The 12681-nt window shown below is 44.3% G+C and overlaps 1 protein-coding gene across 16 annotated transcripts in view; it reads right to left on the reverse strand.

The window, feature by feature from the left end:
* si:dkey-215k6.1 (transmembrane protein 132C) overlaps nt 1-12681 on the reverse strand; it is a 503239-nt gene that overhangs the window by 135640 nt on the left and 354918 nt on the right. For all 16 annotated transcript variants that reach the window (XM_052461021.1, XM_052461012.1, XM_052461023.1 and 13 more), the window contains exon 4: nt 8589-8772. In XM_052461021.1, the coding sequence (XP_052316981.1) occupies nt 8589-8772 (184 nt within the window). The remainder of the gene's footprint in view (nt 1-8588; nt 8773-12681) is intronic.

The following is a 12681-nucleotide window of genomic DNA, read 5'->3' on the forward strand; positions in this document are numbered from 1 at the left end:
CTGATCCAATTTATTGTGGTCTTTCAAGCCAAAAATCCCAAAAAGCAGCAAAATAATCTGCTTTTAGGAGCCTCCTTTTGTCTATAAAAAAAGCCTTCACTGTGCAAGACAAATTGCACCTAATAATCCATATTTTCAAAAGAGGTGTTCACTGTGTAGCAAAGCATCACGATGACCAAAAGCATGACATGGAGGAGGACTGAAATAATGTCACATCATTTTCACCATTACGGAATAACAAAGGGACGATATACTGCAAAGTGATGATTCACAGACAGACAGACATGTGGGTGAATCCAATCTGGATCTTTCCCTCCAAACAACCCAAAAGTCGTGAGTTTGTTTCCCCACACAGGCCACTATCTGACCTGAACATGTGATGACTCAGAGGCAGACAGAGCACATGTCCTGATTATCCACCTTTCATTTGGTGACCTCTCCTTATACAGCAATTGGCTGGCTTTCATCTTGTGACCTCTCACACTGACCCCTCCCTGAGACCTGACAGCCTGTAAACTGAGCCTCCTCCAGCACTTTGAAATCCATCAGGACAGACCATAGAATTACCTGCTTGCCTACTAGCGCTAGAGGCTATGGGAGGGAGAGATGGTGGACACATGCACAAAAGGGTGAATGGATGAGGTAGGCTGGACTGTATATGACAGGGGTGTCAAAGTAAATTCCTGGAGGGCCGTGTGTCTACTGGCTATAGTTATTTCCTGTCAATTCGTGTTCAATAAAGACCTAGACAACCAGGTGAGAGGAGTTCCTAACTAAAACAACGCCAGATTCAAAACTTTTAATTTCAACTTGCAACCCTGTCAGCTCAGGGATTCGGATCAAGAAACCTTACGGTTACTGGCCCAACGCTCTCGCCACTAGGCTACCTCCCACCATTCAGCTCCACTAATAACAACAAGATAACTCATGTCAAATATACTAGGTCTGTAAAATGTATCTAGGTTCAGAACTTTGTGAAACAGCACAGTTAAAAAAATATCTGGGAAATCTGGGAAATAGAACTGGATGGTGTTCAAAAATAGATGAGAGGGGTTGAGTGTCACGGAAGGATAGGAGTAGAAAAACAAACCAAATATAACTATTGTAAAATATACTGTGTCCGTAAAATGATAATGTATGTATTAGTTGGAAGTAGAAGCCTAAGTGTTGTTGTTCATTACTCAGTTAGTGGAAAATAATGAAGGAAAATATATTTTTGGACACACCTCCATTCAAGGATTTTTCTTTATTTTTACTATTTTCTACATTGTAGAATAAAAGTGAAGAATTCAAACTATGAAATAACACATATGGAATCATGTAGTAACAAAAAAAAGTTTTAAACAAATCAAAATATATTTTACATTTTAGATTCTTCAAAGTAGCCACCTGGGAGGGTCTAGGAGTGGGTCTAGGAGTGGGTCTAGGAGTGGGTCTAGGAGTGGGTCTAGGAGTAGGTCTAGGAGTGGGTCTAGGAGTGGGTCTAGGAGTGGGTCTAGGAGTAGGTCTAGGAGTGGGTCTAGGAGTGGGTCTAGGAGTGGGTCTAGGAGTAGGTCTAGGAGTGGGTCTAGGAGTGGGTCTAGGAGTAGGTCTAGGAGTGGGTCTAGGAGTGGGTCTAGGAGTGGGTCTAGGAGTGGGTCTAGGAGTAGGTCTAGGAGTAGGTCTAGGAGTGGGTCTAGGAGTGGGTCTAGGAGTGGGTCTAGGATTGGGTCTAGGAGTAGGTCTAGGAGTGGGTCTAGGAGTGGGTCTAGGAGTGGGTCTAGAAGTGGGTTTAGGAGTGGGTCTAGGAGTGGGTCTAGGAGTGGGTCTATGAGTGGGTCTAGGAGTAGGTCTAGGAGTGGGTCTAGGAGTGGGTCTAGGAGTGGGTCTAGGAGTAGGTCTAGGAGTGGGTCTAGGAGTGGGTCTAGGAGTGGGTCTAGGAGTAGGTCTAAGAGTAGGTCTAGGAGTGGGTCTAGGAGTGGGTCTAGGAGTGGGTCTAGGAGTAGGTCTAGGAGTGGGTCTAGGAGTAGATCTAGGAGTAGGTCTAGGAGTGGGTCTAGGAGTGGGTCTAGGAGTAGGTCTAGGAGTGGGTCTAGGAGTAGGTCTAGGAGTGGGTCTAGGAGTAGGTCTAGGAGTGGGTCTAGGAGTGGGTCTAGGAGTGGGTCTAGGAGTGGGTCTAGGAGTAGGTCTAGGGTTTCCGGAATGATGGTGTTGATGTGAGCCATGACCAGCCTTTCAAAGCACTTCATGGCAACCGACATGAGTTCCACAGGGTGGTAGTCATTTAGACAGGTTACCTTCACTTTCTTGGGCACAGGAACTATGGTGGACTGCTTGAAATATGTAGGTATTTCAAACTCGCTCAGGGAGAGGATGAAATTGTTAGTGAAGATAATTGCCAGTTGGTCTTCGCATGCTTTGACTAAACGTCCTGGTAATCCGTCTGGCCACGCAGCTTGGTGAATGTTGACCTGTTTAAAGGTCTTGCTCCCATCAGCTATGGAGGGCGTGATCACACAGTCGTCCGGAACACCTGGTGCTCTCATGCACGCTTCAGTGTTGCTTGCCTCGAAGCAATCATAAAAGGAATTTAGCCAGTATGGTATGCTCTCGTCAGCAGGGGGACACGTCTGGCACTGCAGAATTTGAGTCCCTGGCGGCGTAGTGTGTTACTGATGGTAGGCTTTGTTAATTTCGTCCCAGCTCTCTGCAGGTCATTCACTAGGTCCCCCCATGTGCTTCTGGGATTTTTGCTCACCGTTCTTGTGATCATTTTGACCCAACGGGGTGAGATCTTGCGTGGAGCCCCAGATCGAGGGAGATTATCAGTGGTCTTGTATGTCTTCCATTTCCTAATAATTGCTCCCACAGTTGATTTCCTCAAACCAAGCTGCTTACCTATTGCAGATTCAGTCTTCCCAGCCTGGTGCAGGTCTACAATTTTGTTTCTGGTGTCCTTTGACAGCTCTTTGGTCTTGGCCATAGTGGAGTTTGGAGTGTGACTGTTTGAGGTTGTGGACAGGTGTCTTTTATACTGATAACAAGTTAAAACAGGTGCGATTAATACAGGTGGACAGAGGAGCCTCTTAAAGAAGAAGTTACAATTCTGTGAGAGCCAGAAATCTTGCTTGTTTGTAGGTGACCAAATACTTATTTTCCACCATAATTTGCAAATAAATTCATTAAAAATCCTACAATGTGATTTTCTGTCATAGTATAAGTGTACCTATGATGAAAATTACAGGCCTCTCTCATCTTTTTAATTGGGAGAACTTGCACAATTGGTGGCTGACTAAATACTTTTTTGCCCCACTGAATCAACGGAATCAATCGAACAAAATGACCATTTGTGATGTTTATGGGACATATTGGAGTGCCAACAAAAGAAGCTTGTCAAAGGTAAGGCATGAATTATATTTTTATGTCTGCGTTTTGTGTCGCGCCTGCAGGGTTGAAATATGCTTTTCTCTCTTTGTTTACTATGGTGCTATCCTCAGATAATAGCATCGTTTGCTTTCGCCAAAAAGCCTTTTTGTAATTTGACATGTTGGCTGGATTCACAACAAGTGTAGCTTTAATTTGCTATCTTGCATGTGTGATTTCTTGAAAGTTTGATTCGTATAGTAATTTATTTGAATTTTAGCGCTCTGCGTGTTCTCTGGCTTTTGGTCAGGTGGGATGCTAGCATCCCACATATCCCAGAGAGGTTAAATAAAGGTGAAATAAAAATGTAAAATAAAATCTGTGCCTCTACACAATCCTGTCTCTGAGCTCTACGGGACAATTCCTTCGACCTCATGGCTTGGTTTTTGCTCTGACATGGACTGCCAACTGTGGGACCTTAGACAGGTGTGTGCCTTTCCAAATCATTGTCTTATCATTTGAATGCACCACAGGTGGACTCCAATTAATTTCTAGAAACATCTCAAGGATGATCAATGGAAACAGGATGTACCTGTGCTCAATTTCGAGTCTCATAACAAAGGGTCTGAATACTTATGTAAATAAGGTATTTCTGTTTTTATGTATGCACTGTATATACAGTACCATTCAAACATTTTGAGTCACCTAGAAATGCCCTTGTTTTTGAAAGAAAAGTTTAAAAAAATGACCATTAAAATAAAATAAATTGATCAGAAATACAGTGTAGACATTGTTAATGTTGTAAATTACTATTGTAGCAGGAAACGGCTCATTTTTTTAATGGAATATCTACATAGGCGTACAGAGGCCCATTATCAGCAACCATCGCTCCTGTGTTCCAATGGCACATTGTGTTAGCTAATCCAAGTTTAGAATTTTAAAAGGCTAATTGATCATTAGAAACTAATTTTGCAAATATGTTAGCACAGCTGAAAACTGTTGTCCTCATTAAAGAAGCAATACAACTGTCCTTCTTTAGACTAGTTGAGTATCTGGAGCATCAGCATTTGTGGGTTCGATTATAGGCTCAAAATGGCCAGAAACAAAGAACTTTCTTCTGTAACTCATCAGTCTATTCTTGTTCTGAGAAATGAAGGCTATTCCATGAGAGAAATTGCCAAGAAACTAAATATCTTGTACAACGCTGTGTACAGTCACGGCCAAATGTTTTGAGAATGACACAAATATAAATTTTCACAAAGTCTGCTGCCTCAGTTTGTATGATGGCAATTTGCATATACACCAGAATGTTATGAAGAGTGATCCAGATTAATTGAAATTAATTGCAAAGTCCCTATTTACCATGCAAATTAACCTAATCCCCCCCAAAACATTTCCACTGCATTTCAGGCCTGCCACAAAAGGACCAACTGGCATCATGTCAGTGATTCTCTCGTTAACACAGGTGTGAGTGTTGACTAAGATAAGGCTGGAGATCACTCTGTCATGCTGATTGAGTTCGAATAACATACTGGAAGCTTCAAAAGGAGGGTGGTGCTTGGAATCATTGTTATTCCTCTATCAACCATGGTTACCTGCAAGGAAACACGTGCTGTGATCATTGCTTTGCACAAAAAGGGCTTCACAGGCAAGGATGTTGCTGCCAGTAAGATTGCACCTAAATCAACCATTTATCAGATCATCAAGAACTTCAAGGAGAGTGGTTCAATTGTTGTGAAGAAGGCTTCAGGATGCCCAAGAAAGTCCAGCAAGCGCCAGGACCGTCTCCTAAAGTTGATTCAGCTGCGGGATCGGGGCACCACCAGTACAGAGCTTGCTCAGGAATGGCAGCAGGCAGGTATGAGTGCATCTGCACGCACAGTGAGGCGAAGACTTTTGGAGGATGGCCTGGTGTCAAGAAGGGCAGCAAAGAAGCTATTTCTCTCCAGGAAAAGCATCAGGGACAGACTGATATTCTGCAAAAGGTAAAGGGATTGGACTGCTGAGGACTGGGGTAAAGTCATTTTCTCTGATGAATCCCCTTTCCGCTTGTTTGGGGCATCCGGAAAATAGCTTGTCCGGAGAAGACAAGGTGAGCGCTACCATCAGTCCTGTGTCATTCCAACATTAAAGCATCCTGAGATCATTCATGTGTGGGGTTGCTTCTCAGCCAAGGGAGTGGACTCACTCACAATTTTGCATAAGAATACAGCCATGAATAATGAATGGTACCAACACATCCTCCGAGAGCAACTTCTCCCAACCATCCAGGAACAGTTTGGTGACGAACAATGCCTTTTCCAGCATGATGGAGCACCTTGCCATAAGGCAAAAGTGATAACTAAGTGGCTCAGGGAACAAAACATGAATATTTTGGGTCCATGGCCAGGAAACTCCCTAGACCTTAATCCCATTGAGAACTTGTGGTCAATCCTCAAGAGGCGGGTGGACAAACAAACCCCACAAATTCTGACAAACTCCAAGCATTGATTATGCAACAATGGGCTGCCATCAGTCAGGATGTGGCAAAGATGTTAATTGACAGTATGCCAGCGCCGATTACAGAGGTCTTGAAAACGAAGGGTCAACACTGCAAATATTGACTCTTTGCGTCAACTTCATGTAACTGTCAATAAAAGCCTTTGACACTTATGAAATGCTTGTATTTATCCTTCAGTATTCCACAGTAACATCTGACAAAAATATCTAAAGACATTGAAGCAGCAAACTTTGTGAAAATTCATATTTGTGTCATTCTCAAAACTTTTGGCCACTTTCGGACTTGTCCTCTTGCTCAGATAGAGGAGTGGGAGGCCCCGTTGCACAACTGAGCAAGAGGACAAGTACATTAGAGTGTCTAGTTTGAGAAACAGATGCCTCACAAGTCCTCAACTGGCAGCTTCATTAAACAGTACCCACAAAACACCAGTCTCAAAGTTAACAGTGAAGATGCTGGCCTTTTAGGCAGAGTTCCTCTGTCCAGTGTCTGCGTGCTTTTCCCCATTTTAATATTTTATTTTCATTGGCCAGTCTGAGATATGGTCCTGAAGAAAAATATCAAACTAATAATAATTTTAAAAAACCTCTGGTATAGAAGTATTACACCGCAGAGTCAAGGAAGTGCAGTCAACAAGTGCTCAGCATATGTGCAAACTACTTCAAGACTGTTGGAAAAGCATTCCTTATGAAGCTGGTTGAGAGAAGGTCAAGTGTGTGCAAAGCTGTCATCAAGGCAAAGGGTGGATACATTGAAGAATCTCAAATCTAAAATATATTTTGATTTGTTACTACATGATTCCATATGATATCTGTTATTTCATAGTTTTGATGTCTTCACTATTATTCTACAATGTAGAAAATATTTTTTTTAAATAAAGAAAAACCCTTGAATGAGTAAGTGTGTCCAAACTTTTGACTGGTGCTGTATATTTACCAAAAAATATACGGGGGATTGGAAATAATGCAGACAATTACATTGATGGAATCTACAATCTATCTACAATATTAAAGTTTATCTAAATAGTTGATCCATTAAAAAAAAAATCGAAATAATAATAATTTTAAACCACCTCTGGTAAATTAGCATTACACCATACTAGGTTATTGGATCTTAATCTAAATCCATACACTTCACAATAATTACAAACTATTATAATAATTCTTAAATTCATAACTTCCTGTAGAGCAGCATTTCCCAAACCTCCACCCGAGCACTGCCAGCCGCTCCACTTACACCCAATTAAACTGGTCAACTAATAAGCAAGCACTTGATTGAATCAGGTGTGTGAACTGGGATAGGGAAAGAATGTACATCGATCTTAACCTTAACCTAGAACTCTAACCCCCCCCAAAAGAAGGTGCTCTGAGACATGGGCCCCCCATAGAGAGGGATCCGTCCAGCCCAGGCAGAGGGGATCCGTCCAGCCCAGGCAGAGGGATCCATCCAGCCCAGGCAGAGGGATCCATCCAGCCCAGGCAGAGGGATCCATCCAGCCCAGGCAGAGGGATCCATCCAGCCCAGGCAGAGGGATCCATCCAGCCCAGGCAGAGGGATCCATCCAGCCCAGGCAGAGGGATCCATCCAGCCCAGGCAGAGGGATCCATCCAGCCCAGGCAGAGGGATCCATCCAGCCCAGGCAGAGGGATCCATCCAGCCCAGGCAGAGGGATCCATCCAGCCCAGGCAGAGGGATCCATCCAGCCCAGGCAGAGGGATCCATCCAGCCCAGGCAGAGGGATCCATCCAGCCCAGGCAGAGGGATCCATCCAGCCCAGGCAGAGGGATCCATCCAGCCCAGGCAGAGGGATCCATCCAGCCCAGGCAGAGGGGATCCATCCAGCCCAGGCAGAGGGATCCTTCCAGCCCAGGCAGAGGGATCCATCCAGCCCAGGCAGAGGGACCCCAGGCCTCCAGCCCAGGCAGAGGGATCCATCCAGCCCAGGCAGGGGATCCATCCAGCCCAGGCAGAGGGATCCATCCAGCCCCAGGCAGAGGCAGAGGGATCCATCCAGCCCAGGCAGAGGGATCCATCCAGCCCAGGCAGAGGGATCCATCCAGCCCAGGCAGAGGGATCCTCCCAGCCCAGGCAGAGGGATCCATCCAGCCCAGGCAGAGGGATCCATCCAGCCCAGGCAGAGGGATCCATCCAGCCCAGGCAGAGGGATCCTCCCAGCCCAGGCAGAGGGATCCATCCAGCCCAGGCAGAGGGATCCATCCAGCCCAGGCAGAGGGATCCGTCCAGCCCAGGCAGAGGGATCCATCCACCCCAGGCAGAGGGATCCATCCAGCCCAGGCAGAGGGATCCGTCTTCCCTCAGGGAGAAGGATCCATCTTCCCTCAGGCCCTCTTACTGATCTGCATGTCACCTCTGACCCCTGCCAGCCTATTGTAGACAGGGGGACAGGAAGTGGGGTAGCAGGGGTGCTGTGCAGAGCAGGATGGTGGTACAAGGCCTGACATTTCAGAAGTTTAGAGCCTCCAGGGAAGTGGGATGGAGGACAAAGCTGCTTATTAAGTCAAAATGAAAGAACAGGCCAGTTTGTTTGTTCTTCTGAGGGGGAGATGTGCAATATGGGGGCTTTTCTTCCTGGTCTTCAAATCATGGATGTTCAGTGACTTGACTGAGGAGAGCTCTATTGCTGATATAAAATAAAATGGCTTCCAAAGAATCCCCAGCACACGGATGTTCTAGATCCCTGTTTAAATGACCTGTCCTGCCCCATGTTGTCCTCCTAGTTCCTTTTTACCTCGGCCAGGGGTACGATGCCCTGGATGTCTCTCTGGCTGATGTAGAGGTGGGAGACGGCCTTTGCCTGTGTGCCTGTGGAGGGATACTCGATCTGCCACTGGATGGTCTGGGTAGACTGTAGGTTGATGATGTTGTCCATCTCAAACTCCACCTGCATCATCTCGTAAAAGGAGCCCTCCAACCTGTATGGAGGCATGAAGCAGAACATCAGGCAAGAGGCTCCATAAACAAAAACATAAAAGATCTCCAAAAGATGTTGCATAATGCTTCCTTTATTAGTATTTATTAGTATTTCCACTGCATCGGGATAGCATAAACAGATGTGTTGGCTTAACAGACGCAAATATGTCTGGTTGTCTCCAGAATCTACGGTCTTTATGAGACAGATGCCGATATACAACAGTCCTTTGACTTATTCCACATTGTGTTGTGTTGCAGCCTGAATTTAAAATGGAATTAAATTGAGATTGTGTGTCAATGATCTACACACATTAGCACATAATGTCAAAGTGGAATGTTTGAAATAATACAAAATGAAAAGCTGCAATGTCTTTGGTCAATAATTAGTCCACCCCTTTGTTGTGGTGAGGAGCCTTAATAAGTTCAGGAGTAAAAATGTGCTTAACAAATAACATAATAAGTTGCAAGGACTCACTCTGTGTGCAATAATAGTGGTTAGCATCTCTGTACCCCACACATACAATTATGTGTAAGGTCCCTCAATCGAGTAGTGAATTTTTAACACATTTTTAACACAGATTCAATCACAAAGACCAGTGGGGTTTTCCAAAGAAGAGCACCCATTGTTAGATTTGTAAAAATGAAAAAATAAAATCAGATGCTGAATATTCCTTTGATCATGGTGAAGTTATTAATTACATTTGGACAGTCAATCAACACCCACAGTCACTACAAAGATGCAGGTGTCCTTCCTAACTCAGTTGCCGGAGAGGAAGGAAACCACTCAGGGATTTCACCATGAGGTCAATTATGATTTTAAAACAGTTACAGAATTTAATTGCTGTGATAGGAGAAAACTGAGGATGGATCTACAACATTATAGATACTCCACAATACTAACCTAAATGACAGAGTGAAAAGAAGGAAGCCTGGACAGAATAAAATATTCCAAAACATGCATCCTGTTAGCAACAAGGTACTTTTAGTGATACTGCAAAAAAAATGTGGCAAAGAGATACACTTCCTGAATACAAAGCGTTATGTTTGGGGCAAATCCAATACAACACATTACTGAGTACCACTCTTCATATTTTCAAGCATGGTGGTTGCTGCATCATGTTATGGGTATGCTTGTCATAGGCAAGGACTATGGAGTTTAGGATGAAATTAAACAAAATAGACCTAAGCACAGGCAAAATCCCAGAGGAAAACCTGGTTCAGTCTTCTTTCCACAAGACACTAGGAGACACATTGATATTTCAGCAGGACAATAACCTAAAACACAAGGCCAAAAATACACTGGAGTTGCTTACCAAGACAACAATGAATGTTCCTGAGTGGCCGAGAAACAGTTTTAACATAAATCGGCTTGAAAATCTATGGCAAGACTTGAAAGTGACTTTCTAGCAATGATCAACAACAAACTTGACAGAGGTTGAAGAATTTTAAAAAGACTAATGGGCAAATATTGTACAATCCAGGTGTGCAAAGTTCTTAGACAATTACCCAGAAACACCCACAGTTGTAACCGCTGCCAAAGGTGATTCTAACATGTATTGACTCAAGGGGGTTGAATAACTGATCTAATCAAGATATATTGGGGCTTTTTTTTGTTCATTACATTTTTATAATTGTTAAAATGTTTCTTCCAATTTGACATTGAGTATTTTATGTAGATCGTTGACCATTTTAATCCCTCTTTGTAACACAATAAAAAATTAGGGAAAAGTCAAGGAGTGTGAAGGCAGTGTAGTTGTCTGTCTATTAACCTACTGAATGTAGCTCTTAAGAAGGCGTTGCTACAGGTTAGTTTGGTTTGCTTAAGCTGGCGAGTTGAATAAATTACCAGTGAGTTAGAATTCCAGTCGTCACTGTGACTGTGCCTTTTCTGCCAACTCAAGGGGTACAAATTGAATACGGTAATCACCTCGTCCTAAATGAATACTCTCTGGGTTGGAATGAGCTGATGATCCACACCACTCCAATAAAAACGGGAGATAGTGTGATTATGAGGTACGATGAAACTACAATTGACCTTACTCTTCTCGTACTTTACAAGTAGATTCATATAATAATATTAATATATGCCGTTGCTTTTATCCACAGAAACTTCCAGTCAGGCGTGCATCCATATCTGTATAGGAAGGCCTCCAACGGGAATGAAAACCACCTACCAGTTGAGCCACAGGAGCGCAAATAGTTTTTCATCTAGTTCGATTCAGCAGGTCGATCTAAGACGCTGTGAACGGAGCACAGCAAACTATTTGTTACGATCACGTCCCACAAAGTCGTCGTGTAAATGAACGAGGATAAAAATGAATGATGGCTCACACACCAGTGTGTCAGGCTTCTGGGTGCAGGGCCCATAAGTGCCCTACTTTTGAAAGGGCCCATAGTGCACTACTTTTGAAAGGGCCCATAGTGCAGTAAAGGGCCCATAGTGCACTACTCTAATGACAGGCCCATAGTGCACTACCCTACTCCCTACAGTAAACTACTTTTGACCAGGGCCCGTGGTACAATACTTTTGACCAGGGCCCATAAGTGCCCTACTTTTGAAAGGGCCCATAGTGCACTACTTTTGAAAGGGCCCATGAAAGTGCCCCACTACTTTTGAAAGGGCCCATAGTGCACTACTTTTGAAAGGGCCCATAGTGCACTACTTTTGAAAGGGCCCAATTCTTTTGAAAGGGCCCATAGTGCACTACTTTTGAAAGGGCCCAAAGGGCCCATAGTTTTGCACTACTTTTGAAAGGGCCCATAACACATAGTGCACTACTTTTGAAAGGGCCCATAGTGCACTAGTTTTGAAAGGGCCCATAGTGCACTACTTTTGAAAGGGCCCATGTGCACTACTTTTGAAAGGGCCCATAGTGCACAGTTTTTCTACTTTTGAAAGGGCCCATAGTGCACTAGTTTTGAAAGGGCCTATAACGCACTACAGAAAGGGCCCTAGTGCACTAAAAGGGCCCAAGTGCAAAGGGCCCATAGTGCACTACTTTTGAAAGGGCCCATAACACAATTCTTTTGAAAGGGCCCATAGTGCACTTCAGGGAATAGGGTGTCATTTGAGACACATTCTCTGACTGCTTCCAGAGGCTGGAAAAAGAACAAAGCAGCCTCAAATTGATGCGAGAGCCATTTTCAATACCCAACACAGATATGATTCACGGCCCATGCACCTCCAATCCTTGACCTTTGCAATTGCCTGTGTTCTGATCTCTGACACATCACAGCTGTTTTTTCCAACCCTGCGTGCAGCGTTTCATTACCTCTCCCTGGAGGGCGCTGATGGATGTCAGGGCACCTGACCTCTCCTCCTTCAAATGAATTTAGCCACAAGTAAATGAATGAATGAGGGAAACAAGACACCCCTCACAAGCTGTTCTGATACAGTATATGCTAGGATGAGCTGTGGCTGGAGGAGATATAGAGGCAGACATAGAGAGAGACAGAGTGAGATGGAAAGATATAGAATATCAGAGAGAGATAAATGCTGGAGAGAAATGGAATCAGAGAGAGACAGATGGTGAGAGAGACAGAGAGAGAGAGAATCAGAGAGGTGTGGAGAAAGCAGAAGTTGTACAAGAGGGAAAAAGTCCCTCCTGAAGACATAATGTGAACTCCTGGATGAGACACAGCCTGGTGGATGAGACACAGCCTGCTGGATGAGACACAGCCTGCTGGATGAGACAGCTTGCTGGATGAGACACAGCCTGCTGGATGAGACAGCCTGCTGGATGAGACACAGCCTGCTGGATGAGGCACAGCCTGCTGGATGAGACACAGCTTGCTGGATGAGACACAGCTTGCTGGATGAGGCACAGCCTGCTGGATGAGACACAGCCTGCTAGATGAGACACAGCCTGCTGGATGAGACACAGCTTGCTGGATGAGACACAGCTTGCTGG

This window comes from Oncorhynchus keta, chromosome 14 (assembly GCF_023373465.1).
Source record: "Oncorhynchus keta strain PuntledgeMale-10-30-2019 chromosome 14, Oket_V2, whole genome shotgun sequence".
In the NCBI taxonomy this organism is placed as follows: domain Eukaryota; kingdom Metazoa; phylum Chordata; class Actinopteri; order Salmoniformes; family Salmonidae; genus Oncorhynchus; species Oncorhynchus keta.